Below are 18,490 nucleotides of genomic sequence, written 5' to 3'. Positions count from 1 at the left end.
ACCTGTTGAGACTGCTAAGGATAAACCGGTCCTAAGACAGATACAGTGTTGGGGTTGTGTTCCTCAGGGGCCACATGACTTCTGAGTGAGATAACGACAAGTCATAACTTCAATGGCAAACAAGACACCCAGCGACTTAATGAGAGTAAAGTCAGTTGCGTAACCCTTCGTGTTCCTTTTGGGATATTGAGCCACATTGTGTGCACTTCCTTTCCACAGGGAAATCACTACCTCATCCAATCCAACAATTGAAGTATGTCTCTGCAATAACAACAAGAGTAACTGATTCAATAAGACACTTTAATAGAGAAACACATTTAAAAAAAAAAAAAAAAATTAAATAAAACCTTTGAAACAAAGTCTAAATCCTTTATTATGACCACCACCAATTGAATTGAAAAGAGTGAAAGGGAAATATTCATCATTACGTAGCCCACCTGTGTGGATCCAGTGGAGGGATAACAGTTAACAGGCGTGCCATTGATTTACTGTGGGAGGGGAAGAAATAGAGACTGGAGACAAGATGGATGACAACAGGAGATGTGGTTTTACAAAAGGCTGAACACAGTGCTCTCTACTGGCTGGGCAAAAGGCTGCTCCCACCACAAAAACCATCCCTTCAAGTCAAGGTTGTTTTACGAAAGCAACGTGAGGAACCTTCATAAGCCACTTACACGCAATATGTGACTAGGTCTGGGTGGAGGCTAACTGACATTCAAACTTGGTTGTCTACAAACAAAATTAAAAGCTTCAGTCTCGATGCAAAGTCAGTCAGGTCACAAGTCATGACACGGCACAAAAATTGAGATTTTGATAGTGAGTAAGCAATAATAAAGGCCTGAAAAAGGCCCGGTATGGACACAAGCACAGACCTACTATTACTTACTCCTGGACAAGATTATTAAGAACAATCGCTTATGGTTTGGATTTTACACAAATACAGATCAGATACTGCAGAAATTGTGAGGAAGTCTTGCACAATTCAGAGGTTAACCAACAACTAATTTGCAGAAAACTGATTCAAATTTGATATCCACTTCTTTTTAAAGACATTCAAAGCTTATAATATGTGCCCCGTATGGCTGGGAGCAACTTTTGCCCAGCAAAATAATTGAGGAAAAACAACTCTTACATGAGCATTACATCTTCAATTCATTGACATGTTAGTAAAATATCATACTTTTTTGTTAATAATGTCACAAAGTCATTGTACAGATCAAATAATATACCAAAATGTTACTTGGTAGGGAGAGAACAAAAACATTTTTTATTGTTGTTGCACAAATCAATAAACTATTTGATAAAAATCGGGGACATAAACAAGTCATGTCATCTTGGCATGCACAGAATGAATGTACAGTCTTACATGAAAAATAATTGTCGAACCACAAAGCACCGCTGAAATTAAAATATATTTTAAATTGGATTTAGCGGAAAAACTGAACCAAGGACAAATAATTCCTGCAACATTGATTTTAAAAATAAGTATTCTACAGTAAAATAACATTTTATATGCCTGCAACAAAAACACTTTGTAAAAGCAGCCAGACACCATCTTATAAAAATGAATTAAAAAAGTTATATTACTATAAGATGCTGTGACTGCCAACACGGTCCATGTCCATTTTTGTGAGTTGATTTTGTGAATTTGCATAATTAAAAAGGGCATACCTCTTCTTTTAAACAGCTTCTACAAAATTGAGGCACTCCCTAAACCTTGTTTGTAAATACCTAGAAAATGCATATTTACAAGTATGTTTTTTGTTGTGATGAACCTAAAATTCACAACCTCTTGAATCTGGACCTTGGAAAATTCAAATAAACTGAAGTCCCCGTAAATGTTTTGAATGATTGTTTCAACTATGTTTAAGAGATGTTTTTCATTCCAACTAGATTTGCTTCCTGAATAGCTGACAGCATGTTTGACTCTTAAAAAAACAAACAAAAAAACCCAATTCTGATTGACGGGCTCATACATTAAAATGAATGACTAAATAGTTACATAAAATGTACCAGTTAGAATCCAAGGGTCTTTTATTAAAATATACTGAAACATACCATTAATCAATTAAAAATAAATGAATCATGAAAAGTTGAGAGAAGATGGTTTCCAGTAAATGTGATAACAGTGGCTATTACACAAAAAAAATCTACCAAGTCAATCAAAATCAGTCACAAATTTGCATTTGATAATCGTCAATAATTGTCATTATCATTTTATCCTACAGGCAATTTATTTTTTGAGTGTGCACACCATACAAATGTATAAAGATTTGACAGCTTGATGGTTGTTAGCAAATTATTTTACAAAAATGCAAATCGATTTCACTCACAAGATACGGGTCACCCTAAAAACAAAATACATCACTGAATGGGAATGCATGTCAGAAAAATCCTACAAACGCCTGAACTATTTTTTAAAAAGGTTGTGGTTAAAATAACCCACACTGATTGCATTTATTTGCTAACAATTGAAACATTTTGAGTCGTCAAAATAAAAGCATCATCTTTTTTTCTGTCTAAATTTCCAGGCAAATTGCCAGGGCAAACAGACAGAATGAGTTCTGTCATCTAAGCAACGATCTAATCAGAGCAAGAGGTTGGTAGCTAAAAGTGATGTCCGCTGATGACAAAGAGTACACGGAATATCGGTGAAAAAGACTTGTAATTGCAGTACCAGTACAACTCAGATGATAAGACAGAACCAAATGGTAACTGATAGTGCTGGTCTAAACCAGACAGTATTCTTTCGGGCCGAAGTCCTACACAAGTCTAGGGTTGCAAAAAATAGTCTAGGGTTGCAAATTTCCCCAAATTCCCAGTTTAAATTTTTTAGAAATCCTGGTTGAAGAATTCCAAGTCAGACGATTCCCTAGTTGCTTACTCCCTTGCTGATTCCAGAAAACATCAAACCGGGATTTCAGAAATACCAGGGAATGTTGGGGAAAGTTGGTGACAGGATCTTTCTCAAGCCTTTCTAAAATGACCGTAAAGCTCTGAAGTAGGTCAAAGAAAAACAAGGAGATAACTGACGTAGACCCAACATCTCACTCAACGTGAATCAAAATCTTTAAAACTTGGCCGTCATCCCTCTCTATACCTTCAGACTCCCTCAGCAGCCGAGCCTTAGTTATGACCCACGTTTACCCAGCCACTCATTCATACAGTTTGTCTCAAGTTTCTCAACATACTTTCAAATTTTTATCTGCAGTTTTGCTTAACTGATTAGATGTTTGGTCGACATGTGATTGGACATGTAACACGTTGGAATTTAACCCCATCACGCAATATGCCTACTTCAAAGACAGTGGTTAACTGACAAATGGGAAAGCCAATCGAACAACTATCTTTGGGCCTCAGATGAAACGGCAGAGGACGCGTACCATGGTTCTTCCTGAAACTATTTATTCCAAGTTGGAATCAGACAACAGTAGACCTCACTTCGATGCGGCTTTGCATGCTTATCATCAATCATCATCTATGCTCTATTTTTATCTTTTAAACGAGAGGGGGCCAGTGAAATAAAGGAATCGACGTGCAACCAACACATTTGTATAAATGTATAATAAAGTAATAGTTTTATTCTGAATCGTGTGTGTTTGCATGTATGTAAAAATCCCATTTACTCCACTAATCTGTTACTGAAGATGATTTTCAGGTGAGAATGTCTAAGGTTAAGGATTAAAAGCAAACCAAATCAAGTCTAAATGTAAATTCTAACATGATACAGGAATTTAGGTACATGTCTGTGGCATACAACTCAGTCATTTATTTTCTCTATATGTACAGATTAGAGGAAAATGCATCTACTTCTATACAATGTTCCATATATTTTATATGAAATTAGTTGACCACTTAGCTTTTTCCCTGTTAACACAACTATGATGAAAATCAAGACATAGAATTCCACTAAAAAAAACACTAAAAAAACAAAGTGGCCAACATAACCAACTTCAACCAGGGAAAACAGACAGGCAGCCAAGTGGTCAACCAAATATTGTGTTTTTAAAATCATTTTAGTTCATTTTTCGACTTTTTTTTTTTTTTGCATTACGTACATATATAAGTGTACATAATATAAGCATATATTCATATATACATAATGTGTATGTATATATACCAGTAATGCATCCATTATATATACTTATGTTTTACATATTTTTTAAATATTTTTTATGTCAGATATGTGAAACAGAAGAAAGGTTTGACTGTTACAAATAAAAGTTTAAAACAAAACAAAAAAGCGGGAAACAAAAACGATGAATAGAAACGATTTGTAAAAGCACTTGTACCGTTTTTTTTTTGTTTTGCCATTATTTATCTTTTTTTTTTCTCTCTTTATATTTTTCTAGGGGGTATTTCTCAGGGGTGAAACTCATTTAAAATAGGAATAGTATCCGTTGCTACCATTTGAACTTCCTATGCTCAGCTCTTGGAGAAGGGAAAGTGGGTCGCTGTGCTTTTTGACCTGTTCGGGACGAGCTCTGGGTTTGGGTGGGGCGCGGAGGGCACTGGCGTAGGACATGGTGGGGGGTTTGCCAGGGTTTTGGGGGCCCCCAGAGACTTGGCCGGGCTCTGGGGCGGCCTGCTGCTGCTGCTGCTGCTGCTTGCTGTTGGGCATGAGAGGGGGGAATTGTCCGAGGTGCTGGAGGGAGTGGGCGGGAGGCTGGGCCGCAGCTACTGCTGCTGCCGCTTCAGCCTTCATCTGCTCCTCTGCTGCCTGCCGCAGGGCCTTGGAAGCTACTGGAGAGGGAGAAGGAGGAAGGAAGAAGGATGAGGTGAAGGGGAAAGAGTAGGAAGAAGGGAAAGAGGAGAAATTAGGGATGAAGAGATTACGTTCAACTTCCAAAATATACAATACGTTGGGGGTTACTTGTCAATGTCAGGAGAACAAATGGTCACAAGTGGGTAGGAAACTGACACATTTGCTTTTGTCACGCTTGCATTGTTGGAATCATTGACAATGGCAGAAACATGACAGGCATTTCAGCAGGAGGATTCATCAACCTTAGTGGCCAACAAGCCAACAGCCTTCAAATTGTTTTCACTAGGTCAAACCCTAATGACAACCCCGACTGGCTCTCTCTCACCTGTCACAACTCTGCCACTGCTAGAGTTATCACTGCCAAGTACAATGAGTGCAGTAGGTTACACTTGATCTGCACTGTACCTCGTTCGGGTACATAGTCAATAGAATGCTGAATAATTAGCATAACAGTTTGATAACAGTTTAAAAAGTCATTTGTGGTGCTTCTGATACATACCTAGGAGGTCCCGGTGTTGAATGAGTGTGCTGGCTCCGTTGCATGGAATGTTCTGGAACGGGCCGGGGCCGCCCCCGTTGCCGGGCCACAGCTCGGGCGGGGGGTAGCCGTAGGGGGCGTGGGGGTGTTGGTGGGGGTGAGGGTGTTGGTGTGTGTGAGGGTGCTCCTGGGGGTCCGGCGGGCAGGGCTGTGGCTGCTGCTGGGCCAAGGCGGCGGCGTTGGCGGGGGATCCCTCGTCTGGGTAGCTGGAGGAGATCCGCCGCTGGTAGAGGGGCCGCCCGGGACCCCTGGGTTCATACTGAGAGAGGGAGAAAGAAAATAACAGACAGGTGGGACACAGAAAGGAGGCAAGGAAGGAGAGAGAAAAAAATACAATCTAGGTCAATCACAAGGTTGTCATTTCACTTATACAACACATTCACTCTTCTGCCAGAGTGCCCATTACAGTTCCCGTAAGCTGGGAAGATGCAGGGAATCATGAATAAAATCCTGGAAAACTCAAGGGAATACCAATAAGACGTGATAAGAGCCACGTGAGGGGACAGGCTGAGCATTCCGAAGAGCAGTCGAGAAAAACACCCATTCTGAAATTGGACAGTGGTATGAAAACAGAACAGCCCTCGGACCAGAACACCATTCAAAGGTGTTGATGACTGGTGAGCTGAGCCTCACCCTGTGAGAGACCCTTTCTTCTCTGGAAATGTTGGTGGCAAAAACTGTTTTTTACTGAAACGGTCAGATTTTCCAAAAGGACTAACGCCAATCATCAGTTGAACGTTGATTCCGGGTTATGCGTGCGGGTGTTAAGAAGCGCGGCTTGGCGGGTCATGTTTCGGGGGACGCATGACTCGACATTCACCTCTCCCAAGCCTGTTGGGGAGTTGCAGCGATGAGACAATATAGTAATTGGATATCAAAAAATTGGAGAGAAAGGGGGTAACATATATATTTTTTAGATTAGCTATAAAACTGCACATTTTTCTTCCCCATGTGTAGAATTGCTAGAGGTTAGCCGTTTTCCCCCCAAAACATATTTGTTTTAGGTGGAGGGGTGAGACTTGACTAGTGCAGTATAGAAACTTGACTAGGTGAGAGGTGAGGTGGTGTGCAGTCTCTCCAGGTCTGACTAGCCACCCTGCGTTTCCTGCTCAGGCAGGTCTGACTGCCACACCGGCGCAAAGAGCTAAATAACCTTTAGAACGATGTTGCACCTGGACAAATTATCGAAAATATGTTTGGTAAAAATACTATGATTTACCGTGGCGCAGCGCCACAGCTAAATGAACGCAGCGAAAACACTGGAGTCTTAACACTTCAACTGGATACACTGTGGGCGAATATCCTTTTCAGATCGGATATTGGCACCCGAACAGAGCAATGTCTTCCAATAACGTTAATTGCCTGTTAAAATCTAATAAAGGAAAATGCCACGAGGTCGACTAGGCTGCCACGTTAATCGAACAGGCTAGACAATAACACATACGTAGGATGGAGAGGGCTGCTTATTCACTCTGTGGTCTGACCCAGCTGGGTAGGACCAAATGCCTTGGTCGTGTTCATTAGGGACCCGCAACGGAAAATGTTTTCAAACATCTTGCACTGGGAAATGAAAATGAGTGTTGGACAAGTCCCATGTAGTCCCTGCTCGTTTGTCCATTTGGTGCCTAATGAACAACCATGCACACACAGTAGCTCTCCAGGACAAGGGTTGCCCAAACCCTGGACCACACCGTCACCCACAGAAATCCTTAATGCTATGCCCTAGCATCTCCTGTCCTCAGTCACCTGGCTTTAACTTTCTACTCCGACAAAGTTAGGAAATTATTTTCCCAGCGTTAGGAGAGCTTCTGAGCAATATGCTGCGCTTTAACTGATACAAGTCTCCTTTTCTCAGTCATTTTTAGGTCAGAAAAACTCATTACAGAGAGTGAGAAAGTCACAGCTTCCATTTCCTGTGATGTCATGGTGAGAATCTCTCTCCAAACATTTATGTATTAAAATCTTGAAATACATTTACATGCACCCGTCCGTGCTAAAACGTAGCATTGGAAGTGAGGTGAAAAGACAGTAAGTATACTGTCGCACAAAACTGTGACAGACGGAGCCATACTAGTATAATAGTCACAGCAACTCTATTCTTCACACACACACACAGAGATAGAGCATGGTCCTTACCTCTTCTACATTGTGAAGGGCGGTGGCACCTGTTGTTCTGGGGGAGAGAGGGTGGTAGGGCTCCTGGCCTGGGCCTTGACCCTGCTGCTGCTGTTGGTGCTGCTGGTGGTGGAGCTGCATGAGGTGGACCTGCTCCTGTCTACTGGGGTGGGCCATGACGGGCAGCCCATAGGGGAAGCCCTGGCCCTGGGCCAGCATGTGGTTCTGGGCCACGCCAGCTCCACCGTGAGGCCACTGGGCCTCCTGGAGGAGGTACTTGACCTGCGGGGGCGGGGTAGTGGAGTTGCCCAGCTGGTGGGGGTAGGCGTTGGGGTTGTAGAGCTGGTTCCCCGGGTGCTGATGGAGACCCGGGTTATTGAGGAGCTCCAGCTCGTGGCTGGTGGGGTCTCGGCCGGGATAGGGGCCAGGGGGGAAGGGGCCGGTGTGGTTGGAGGTTACAGACGAGGGGGAGGAGGGGTCTCCCGGAGAGCGGGACTGGACCTGGCGGTACTGGAGCAGGCGGGACTGGGGAGGGGGCTGCATCTCAACCGGGTCCCTGGGATCGGGCTGATCCTGGGGGGGCATCTCTCTTAGGAGGCCTGGGAACCTACGGAGGACAGAAGACGGATATATACCCTTCATATCCAAAGGCAGTCAAGTCGGTAGAAAGAGAGGGTGTGAGCGGAGAGTGAGATGAAAAACAGCCCGAGACCGAAAGAGCGCTAGGGAGAGAGAAAGAGAACAAGACAAAGCCGTTGTCGGCCCTGAAGGTTACCTAGTGAAAGGCGGTCCGCCAGCCTCGTCCTCCATGCCGGCGCTCATTCTCCAGTTGGCCCGTGCCAGCAGCTGAGGGGGGAAGCGGGCTAGGCCGGGCTGGGCCAGATGGGCCAGCTGCTGGGGCAGAGGGAAGGCCACACCGCCCTGGAGGAAGGGCCCGGGCTCACCCCACTGGCCCAGCCGCGCCTGCTGGCTCAGGGCCTCCAGCGTTAGGGAGTCTGTTGTAGGGAAAGAGGGAGCGAGATTGTTAGATTATGGTTTGATACTGTATCAAAAAACTATTATTTTAGTGTCACATCATATGATGCAAAAAACATCATTCTGTGACACTTGCTGTATTTTGAAAGTTCTATATATTGAAAGTGTAATTGCTGACATGCAAAACATTTTGGGAGTGTATCAACAGTGGACTAACAAATACCAAAAGATCATTTGTTTGCCTAGGTAGTAGAAGCATCGGAAGACTAGGAGTCATCGCCAGATTGCTTAAACCTAGGCCTGTCCAAGTGTCTTTAGATATGAAAATATCAAAGTTGTAGTGACAAGGGGTTGTTTCTGGACCCAGTCAAAGACTCAAATTAAAAACAAGCCATAGCCTACGGTCGCTACCTCACAGCCCAACCAAGGTGTGTGAAACAAAGAGCAAACTGGAACTACAAGAGTTGTGCAGAGAGAATCATTTCAATAAAAGGTGTTTAATTATTAAATTCATATATGTCGGTATAATTAAACCCAGATGAATGCTGTAGAGTCACGCGTTAGGTTTAATTAACAAAAAAAAACACCTTTTATTAAACTTCCCATTTCCTCAGAGAACAGATGATATATTTCAGTGAAAGAGTAAGGTTGACAGTGTAATGTTATCCTTTCTGGGTGAAAAAGAACTTGGAAGTTTGCCTAAGGTCGGTATTGAAATCCAGCCACTCGAAAGGAAAAAAGTTGTTTTCAGAAAGCCATTTCAAATAAAGAATTCCAGTCAAACACTATTTTCTCTGGATTAACCATGACTTGAACCATTCAAAGTTCAAAAACGTTGTTCCCTATAGCTAATTACCTGACCTTTTGTGTAATCATGTGAAAGTGATACCGGCATCAACTTTAAAACAAAAAGTGAGGGGAAAAACTGATTACTGGATCTCCCACAACAACAGGAGGCACTCACCGAAGTGCCCAGAACCATCAGTTTAGTCTAACGTGACCTCAGACTGTTGCATGTCAAAAGATAGACCACACACCCACTACTACTACCACCACCACCTCTCAGGGATTCTGAAGAAAAACTAATTGATGTGTTGACCAATTATAACCTTATCTGTGTCCCAAGCCATAAAAATACAGACCAGGAAGAGACTGCAGCAAAAGCTATACATGTATACAGTAAATAGCTCAACAGGAAATGCACACAGCTACAACACAGCAGTGAAATAACTCCAGGTGATCATTCCACTGGACAAGTCATCTCACAACATCTTGTCCCATTTGGAAAAAGGTGCTTCCTTCTTTGTGCGCAGGGCTTTATTTGTCACTGAATGACAAGAAACATTTCTGGACAAGACATTTATGTCCTTAGACAAACTATAGTGTGATAATCAACTAATTTGATCAAACCAGTGTCTCCTTCACAAAAAAAAAAAAACGAGGCTTCCAGTTTGGGCTATTTGCAGCATGGATGGTTGGTTCCTGAGGTTGATTGAGTGACACATTCTCTATGAGAAGACTTGACTATTGGGAGTTCATTCACCCTAAATGCCAATACGGCAACCTCAGTGCCACGTGCTGGGATGTATGTGTCCTCAACCTCTCCATCGTTCTGTAAAACTACCTTGCCCTCTGTCTTGAGATAAGAGAAGGGTATGTCCTGCTGTCTGGCGCTCGGTCTCAATTTGACAACCTCAAGAGCCTTCACATACAGGGGTGTCTGCCCACGATTCTTCCTGAGACCATCCAAGGGGCTGTCCAGGGTGAAGAAACTCTCTGTATTGCCATAAGTGTTACAACTCATCACTTCTATCCAACACCTTTACTGACCTGACTAACCTGGAGGAAGTCTAATAATTATAGGCTTCCGAGCCTGGACGAGACGAGATAGTCTTTGAACTGCCCCCGAAACCAAAAAGGGAGCCGTTCTTGAGCTTCCTTACTTCTATAGTCTTCAAGAGGTGTTTTTTACATTCCCTAATGCACGTCGTTGAGAAAAAGGAGCATTCAAATGCTTTGAAAACATCTCATCTCGGTCTTTGCCCGCTACCGATGAGGTACAGAAACAGCTTCTGCAGTCTGGTATCAACGGATTAGGTTATTTTCCCTTTGGCGAGACGGTATATTCAAACTGTCAATCACACAACCTGAATTAGATCACTGTAAATTCAGGAACTACTCCACATCCACAGTCAAAAATTGCTTAGGTATAAAGACGATAATTCTTGTTGGCTTTGGATTTGTTGCCAGCATAAACTTGAGCTTGATACATTATCTGAAGAATGTCACCAAGATGAGTTTCCCTTTTTGACAAAGCTGAGCTTGGTGTTCTTTGTGACCGACACTCAAGAGACGCGTCACCTGGCTGAAGACACTGTCTATGAAATGGCTCAACATAACATCGCAGAGCAGTTCTGTTGTTTCACACATTTGGAGGGTCTGGATTTAGCAATCAATCAAATCACCACTATTGTCGACTTTACATTTAATGGACATGGTCAATTGAGGTTCCTAGACCTACGTAGTAACAATATTTCACAGATTACCAAGCACGTTTTCTAGGGCCTGCGAAGCTTGTAGACCATAACACTGGAAGATAACCCAGTTGTTCACGTCAAAGCTCATACATTAATCCACCTTACTTCCCGAAAGAGTATAGATTCAGGAAACTTTCTCCCTCCAACCAGTGAGTCAGAGAATAGTGTGAATCTTCCCTCAGGGGTTGATGCACATGACAATTTTCTCAGTGTGTCACAACCTATCCATTATCATTGGCAGCGACCCCAAAACCAGGCATGGCCCTTCGACTCCGTGTCCCAACCGTGTCCTTCCAAGACTGCTGGAGGCTGTTCTTCCAATCTGTTGTCAGCCTCGCGGCCAAGACAGAGCGCCTCATGTGTGGGTCTCACTTAGCCGCAAAGTACTTCCCCTCCCTGCAGGAGTTTGACTTCCAGTCAAAGCTCTATGCCAAGTTTACGGACATGACTGTCCTGAACAGGCTTGTGCAGTTGAGATTTCTGAAGCTGGAAGAACTGGACCTTTACCTGCAGCCAGGGCCATGTTCCACAACCTGACCAGGCTGGAGAGCCTGAACCTTAACGACTGTGGAACCCTAAGTCTAGAGGAGGACCTGAGCAGAAACCTGCACTCCCTCAGGCTGGCTGGCTGGCTGGCTGTGCGAATCGATGAGGAGTTCACCACGATGGGAGGCTTCCCAGAACCCCTGAGGTACACGCTATTCGCAGATCCTCACCTGTACTGCAGCTTGGCAAATGACCTGGGCCCAGAGACAAAAACAAGTCCAGGTCATCTTGTTTCAGGCTGGAAAAGTGGAGTTGACATGCAAGACTGCTAACAATATCCAGAACTTGGAGGCCAACTGGACCCTGGACCTGGGATTTGTCCTGGTCCTCTGCACCTCCTTGGCCCTGCTCCTCTTTATGCTGGTGGTCCTGCTCCATCAGCTGGCCCTCTTCGACATTGTCTGAGGCTGGCTGGAGGAAGGATTGCAGAGGCCCAACCCCAGCTACCGCTATGATGCCTATGTGTCGTACAGCAGAAGGACAAGTCTTGGGGCCTCCCTTCCTATGTCTCTGTCTGCCAGCAGCGACTTACAGCGAGGGAAGGACATAGTCGACAACATCACAGCGAGCCTCTATGCCAGCCACCACTTCCTGAGCAGTAACTGGTGCTCGATGGAGCAGAGACTGGCCACTCTCTGTATGCTGGTGGAGCACAGGGACTTCCTCATCCTGGAGGACATCCCACATAGGCAGATGTCTGCCCACCACCGTCTGGCCAGAATGGTCAAGACCAGGACCTACCTGGACTGGCCCCGTCACACAGCCTGCCTTCTGGGACCATCTGTGGACCAAACTGGCCCTTCCAGACTAACGCAACACACATTTACACCAGTATACTGTATCATAACAAGAGTATTCAACATTTACAGATTCTTGTTTGCTATTTTGTTGTTATTATCATTCCCTTGCTTTGAATAAACTTCCCGGTTAGAAGGGACAAAAAAAAAAGTAGCACTCGTAGAATTTGAACTCTATGGTAGAACTCACCCATCCCATCTCCCAGGCCTCCTTCCTGGTTCTCCTCTCCGAAGCTGTTAACTCGGCTGGGTTGCGACAGGGCCGGGTGGTGCCCCACCTGGTGGCTCATCTGGGACCTGATGGAATTCCCAATCTCCTCCGGCCCCTCCTCCTCAGTCTCCGGCACACCCCTGTGGGAGGCCATGGCCCCACCAAAGAAGGAGGGGTTGTGGCTGCCGCTGGCGTAGGCTGGGGATAGCTGGGCCGAGTGATGCTGGTTAGGCTGGCCCATGCCCGGGCCCCCACCTGGGTGCTGGTTCGGCACCCTAAAGGGGAGCCTGGACATGCCGGGGTACTGTGGGGGGAAGGCCCGACCCACGGGATGGGGGGCAAAGGCCGGGTTGGGGGGCGCCAGGTGGTAGTTAAGGGGTCTTTGGCTTGAGTTGTCCTTGCGGTGGAGCATGGCATTGGGGAAGCCCAGTCCGTCCGTCTGAGAGTCCAGACCTCGGCCACCGCCCGGATCACACTCTCCCTGGAGCAGTTGAAAACAAAGTGTGAACAGGGCTACAATCACATCGCTCATTTAGCCATATAGCAATTCTACAGAATAAATTAAACTATATTAAATATATACATATTCATTTATACATGTATCAATTCTAAATGGTTCATTAACTATAAATGGGTTGGTTAGCTGACAACGTCAAGACAACGATGCTTCATTCGGGCAGAAGTCTGGGTATTGTTGTGATTCTGGATGACCAGAAACGATGACAAGAAACTGCCAGGTGGGGAAATCGCAGGTGGCTCGTTTCAGCCAGTTGTATCTTGTTCTTGATACCATGTGTTGTTTTGTGTTTTGACTGATGTCACATTTATGCTAATATGGCTAAAATTCGCTAGCTCGCTAAACAACAATTGCAACGACGTATTTGAGAGAAAACAAGTGCTGATTGTGCAAATGTATTTATGTTTTCAAAAACATTGGAGAGTAAATATAGTTTACATGTTGTCAACAATCAAGCCAACCCAGTCTGTTTCGCCCCATAGTTGTACACACGTCGGTTTTGTTGCTAAACAACCAACCACTCTAATATCAATACTTATTTCTGTAAATACGTGTGAGCAAAACACTCCTTTTTGAAATCATGTATTATTTGAATTATTGCTAAATAGAGGCTTTAATGGAGACTAGTAAAAGTCCTTTTTCTCATTGTGATAAAGCACCAAGCCCACCCACCGCGTGGTTACAGAGCGAGTCAACAACATACCGGTTTGTCCTTCATCTCCGAGGTCTTCCTCTCTGGTGTCTGCAGCCGACTCTGCTCGGACTTTGCACACCCGTCCATTTTACCTGAGGGGGGGGGTTCAAACATGCAGGCACCTTTTCAGCTACTGTGCTGTGTTTGAGTTACTGTGCTAAAACACCAACTTCACGCAGTTTCTAGCAATTTCCACATTAAAGCACTTCAACTTATGTGCTACACACCGTTTCTGACGGAATCAGCCTGAAGCTCCTTGTCGGGACTGGTCTGCTGGCCCATGCCCAAGGGGGAGGGGTGTGTGACTCCGCCGTAGGGGATGGGCGAGCCCCGGTTCTGGGCCTGCAGCAGGTTCAGGTTGTAGGCCATGGCCGCCTGGTGGTTCATGATGCGTGGGTCCATGGCAAAGCGGTTCTGGTAGCCGGGCCACGGCAACTGGATGGGGACAGACTGGACATCGCATCAATACGAGTCAATATAAATCAATCCGTGCAATATGCCTAGTCAGAGCAGACAGGCTTGACAGGATGCAGGTCAGCTAATTCCAGTGGTGTTCTATCGAAATTCATTCTAAAATGTTCACTACAGTGCATTCTCCCTGTTAAATCAATTAAAATATCTGTAGAACCAAATAAGTGCAAGTCTAGGGAACAGATCATTCCTAAAGAGTGATCTTGGTACCTAGGCCAATTTATGCAATGATCCCGCCTTCCCCATGGACATCCTGGTAAAAATGCATTAAGACTTTCACAACTGACAAGTACATACATATGCAGGAGATACTGTGTTGAAGAGTGAACGCAGCTTGCCTTGATGCGTCGAGCTGAACTACCATGCTAGATATTTAAGCATATTTAAGATATTTATTGCTATTATAAACTGGTTTATATACCACAACCCCCCAGGAGGTGCCTTATTGCTATTATAAACTGGTTTATATACCACAACCCCCCAGGAGGTGCCTTATTGCTATTATAAACTGGTTTATATACCACAACCCCCCAGGAGGTGCCTTATTGCTATTATAAACTGGTTTATATACCACAACCCCCAGGAGGTGCCTTATTGCTATTATAAACTGGTTTATATACCACAACCCCCCAGGAGGTGCCTTATTGCTATTATAAACTGGTTTATATACCACAACCCCCCAGGAGGTGCCTTATTGCTATTATAAACTGGTTTATATACCACAACCCCCCAGGAGGTGCCTTATTGCTATTATAAACTGGTTTATATACCACAACCCCCCAGGAGGTGCCTTATTGCTATTATAAACTGGTTTATATACCACAACCCCCCAGGAGGTGCCTTATTGCTATTATAAACTGGTTTATATACCACAACCTCCCAGGAGGTGCCTTATTGCTATTATAAACTGGTTTATATACCACAACCTCCCAGGAGGTGCCTTATTGCTATTATAAACTGGTTTATATACCACAACCTCCCAGGAGGTGCCTTATTGCTATTATAAACTGGTTTATATACCACAACCTCCCAGGAGGTGCCTTATTGCTATTATAAACTGGTTTATATACCACAACCTCCCAGGAGGTGCCTTATTGCTATTATAAACTGGTTTATATACCACAACCTCCCAGGAGGTGCCTTATTGCTATTATAAACTGGTTTATATAACACAACCCCCAGGAGGTGCCTTATTGCTATTATAAACTGGTTTATATACCACAACCCCCAGGAGGTGCCTTATTGCTATTATAAACTGGTTTATATACCACAACCCCCAGGAGGTGCCTTATTGCTATTATAAACTGGTTTATATACCACAACCCCCAGGAGGTGCCTTATTGCTATTATAAACTGGTTTATATACCACAACCCCCAGGAGGTGCCTTATTGCTATTATAAACTGGTTTATATACCACAACCCCAGGAGGTGCCTTATTGCTATTATAAACTGGTTTATATACCACAACCCCCAGGAGGTGCCTTATTGCTATTATAAACTGGTTTATATACCACAACCCCCAGGAGGTGCCTTATTGCTATTATAAACTGGTTTATATAACACAACCTCCCAGGAGGTGCCTTATTGCTATTATAAACTGGTTTATATACCACAACCTCCCAGGAGGTGCCTTATTGCTATTATAAACTGGTTTATATACCACAACCCCCCAGGAGGTGCCTTATTGCTATTATAAACTGGTTTATATACAACAACCCCCCAGGAGGTGCCTTTTTGCTATTATAAACTGGTTTATATACCACAACCTCCCAGGAGGTGCCTTATTTCTATTATAAACTGGTTTATATAACACAACCCCCCCCCCATGTGCAGATGGTCTATGTGAAAAGCACAGTGGCTGATGCAGGTCGGAGGAAACAGACAGTGTGTTAAAATATTCATCTGTTTCAGTGAGGGAGAGCAGTTTGATGTTGGATCGGTCTCTGCCACCTGTCAGACCGGCTGGTGAGTGAAACATATCCCTTTATTGCAGTGAATGCAAATTGATTGACAACAGTGAGCAGAAATATAATGAACATTAATAAAAAAGCCATTTTGAACAAAAGCGCATTCATCCACACCTGCCAAAAAAAAGAAAAAAGAGGCATTGGTATGCGAAGGAATGAAGGCTCTCCAATTGTTCGCATGGTGCATATAATAAACTAACTCCTATATAAATGTATTTATCAAAAAAAAGTATGCCAATAAAATCCTCCTCAAATATAAAGAAAAAGGCCCTGAAAACAGTAAAACAATCTTCTGCTTCCCAAAATGATGAAACTGAAAAAAGGATGCCATGTATCTAATGAGAACAACATTTTAAACAGTCTTCCCTCCGTGTGTCGACACTTAGCTATTTGCCGTGGCAAATCATACTCCTGATAAAAAATAAAAAACTTCATTCTATCAGCCCTGTGCCATTATGGTTTAATGGGAAAATAAACAGCAGAGGTTGGGTTAGACGAAGAGTTGACTTTCTTTCCATTACTGGACGAGGAATAACGAGCATGAAATATCACCCTGCGGGCAGAGCTGAAAATGTTCAGACTAACAGAAGTCATTATTCTCAATTAACGTGTTGTTCTCTGTCTTGTTTTCAGACAAGGAGGAGACGGACGGAGACCGAGGGCCCAAACACAAAAAGAACATTTTGCAATCAAGCTTATGGGGATTTTGACACTCTATTAGCAATCGTTACGCTCTGCTGAGTTTTCGTTAACAACTCGGCGTAACACCACAGCCCAACTGACAAGTCTGAATTAAATGCAGTATTGCATAAGGGGTCCGTATTTTTTCCTGGACTGATTCATCACGTTACAACCCAAAGAAATCTAGTTTTCTTTGAAACTCAAATAAACAGTGCATTTAGACCAAGAACGAACACCAACTGAAGGACTTGTGTAAGTCAGTGTGTGTGTGTGCTAGCATGCATAAGAGTGTACGGTACGCTGTATGCTCTTGCGCACACAGTTAACCCCTTCCAACTCCGACTCAAAGTAATACACTTACAAAAATGCATGAATTCAAACCAAAACCAACACATTTGGAGTCTTCCCTCAACAATAAACAACTACAATTCCCAGTAGCAGTATACTTACGGGCAGTGGCATGGACATGACCATGTTGCCTCCGTAGACGGCGGGCACGTAGAGGATGCTGGCACCCGTGTGGGGGTCTATCCTCTGCACGGGACTGGGGGACTTGCCCATGCCGCCAGGTGTGCCCCCTAAGGGCGGCGTGAACGCCCGGATGGGGTTGCCCATCAACACCGCGGGGTTGGGTTGAACTGGAGAGGGTTGGGGGAGGAAGGGAAGAGGAAAAGAAAAGTTCATATCTGCTAACAATGTGCAACTCTTAGAAGTAGAAGAGAATAGTAGAATAGAAAATAAAAGTTTATATCTGCTCATGATTTGCTACTCCTATGTGATATTAATTTCAGCAGTGGCTAGTCTTGTTGCGAAGGATTTTATTATCTAGACCAAATCACTGTTTTGGCCTGTGTTATTTGTGCCTATGCAGACCACGCTCATTTCCCCATGAGATAATAAGTTATTGTATTTTCAAACAATTGGTACTTAAGATGTCTTAACTTAATATTGTATTGTTTTTCACAACAACAATTGCGCCATGTTGGTCTTCAAGTGTAGACAGCTCCTGTGACGATCTAACTAGAATGATAATTCCTTGACCCCCAGACAGGGATAAAGAACAGTTAACCTTCTAGAAACTGCCACAGTAGATGTGGGCCTAAAGTTCTGCAGCTAATGTCGGGGTGGGTGATGGGGGACAGGATGGTGACGGAGCGCTCAGTTCTGATGCATGATTATGCTGGCAGTGATTACTGCGATGATGATAGTAATAACATGTACACTGTTATGACGGTACACTTGGTACGCTTCCCTGTTCTCGCCGCTCCAGCTCTCTGTCTAAAAGGGATGGCACAATATGCCTCCTTCCTCCTCCTGTCCATCTCTCCCCTGCGCGCCTGGTGCTTTCTCCATACGGGGTGACTAGATTCATGGTGACAGAGCTCCTACACAGCAGGGTACACTGCTCTGTGCTACAGCTCTCTAATAGTGAATATTCACATCCCAGTGGAACGTGAACCATTGAGAAGTGAATCCAAACAATGGAAAAGAAAGAAATTTGGTGTCCTTCCTGTATTATGAATAACAAGTTGTTGTTTTTGCAGAAGAGGGAAACACATTGAGTATGTTTGTGGAGAAGAGGGAAACACATTGAGTATGTTTGTGGAGAAGAGGGAAACACATTGAGTATGTTTGTGGAGAAGAGGGAAACACATTGAGTATGTTTGTGGAGAAG

General features: G+C 44.1%; 1 protein-coding gene and 1 long non-coding RNA gene across 9 annotated transcripts in view; one reads left to right on the top strand and one right to left on the bottom strand.

Moving 5' to 3' along the window:
• Positions 1-282: 282 nt before the first annotated feature.
• The window catches only part of LOC118389389 (probable helicase with zinc finger domain), a 74,759-nt gene continuing 56,551 nt past the window's right edge, over positions 283-18,490 (bottom strand). For 5 of the 6 annotated variants that reach the window (XM_052527502.1, XM_052527500.1, XM_052527504.1 and 2 more), the window contains 8 exons: positions 17,266-17,453; positions 13,923-14,145; positions 13,705-13,787; positions 12,464-12,965; positions 8,194-8,413; positions 7,440-8,025; positions 5,265-5,562; positions 283-4,743 (listed from right to left, as the gene is read on the bottom strand). In XM_052527502.1, coding sequence (XP_052383462.1) covers positions 4,376-4,743; positions 5,265-5,562; positions 7,440-8,025; positions 8,194-8,413; positions 12,464-12,965; positions 13,705-13,787; positions 13,923-14,145; positions 17,266-17,453 — 2,468 coding nt within the window. In that variant the 3' untranslated portion in view covers positions 283-4,375. The remainder of the gene's footprint in view (positions 4,744-5,264; positions 5,563-7,439; positions 8,026-8,193; positions 8,414-12,463; positions 12,966-13,704; positions 13,788-13,922; positions 14,146-17,265; positions 17,454-18,490) is intronic. The other variant, XM_052527505.1, reaches the window with a different exon arrangement.
• LOC127932285 (uncharacterized) lies at positions 14,152-17,250 on the top strand. Of its 3 annotated transcripts, none has more exons than XR_008144702.1 (5): positions 14,152-14,703; positions 14,753-14,952; positions 15,103-15,302; positions 15,744-15,843; positions 15,944-17,250. It is a non-coding gene; the product is annotated as an uncharacterized LOC127932285 (long non-coding RNA). The 3 variants fall into 3 exon arrangements; XR_008144701.1 differs by having other exon boundaries at positions 15,053-15,302; XR_008144700.1 differs by having other exon boundaries at positions 14,753-15,302.

Source organism: Oncorhynchus keta, chromosome 10 (genome assembly GCF_023373465.1).
Source record: "Oncorhynchus keta strain PuntledgeMale-10-30-2019 chromosome 10, Oket_V2, whole genome shotgun sequence".
NCBI classification, from domain to species: Eukaryota; Metazoa; Chordata; class Actinopteri; order Salmoniformes; family Salmonidae; genus Oncorhynchus; species Oncorhynchus keta.
This window is presented reverse-complemented; position numbering and strand designations above follow the sequence as displayed.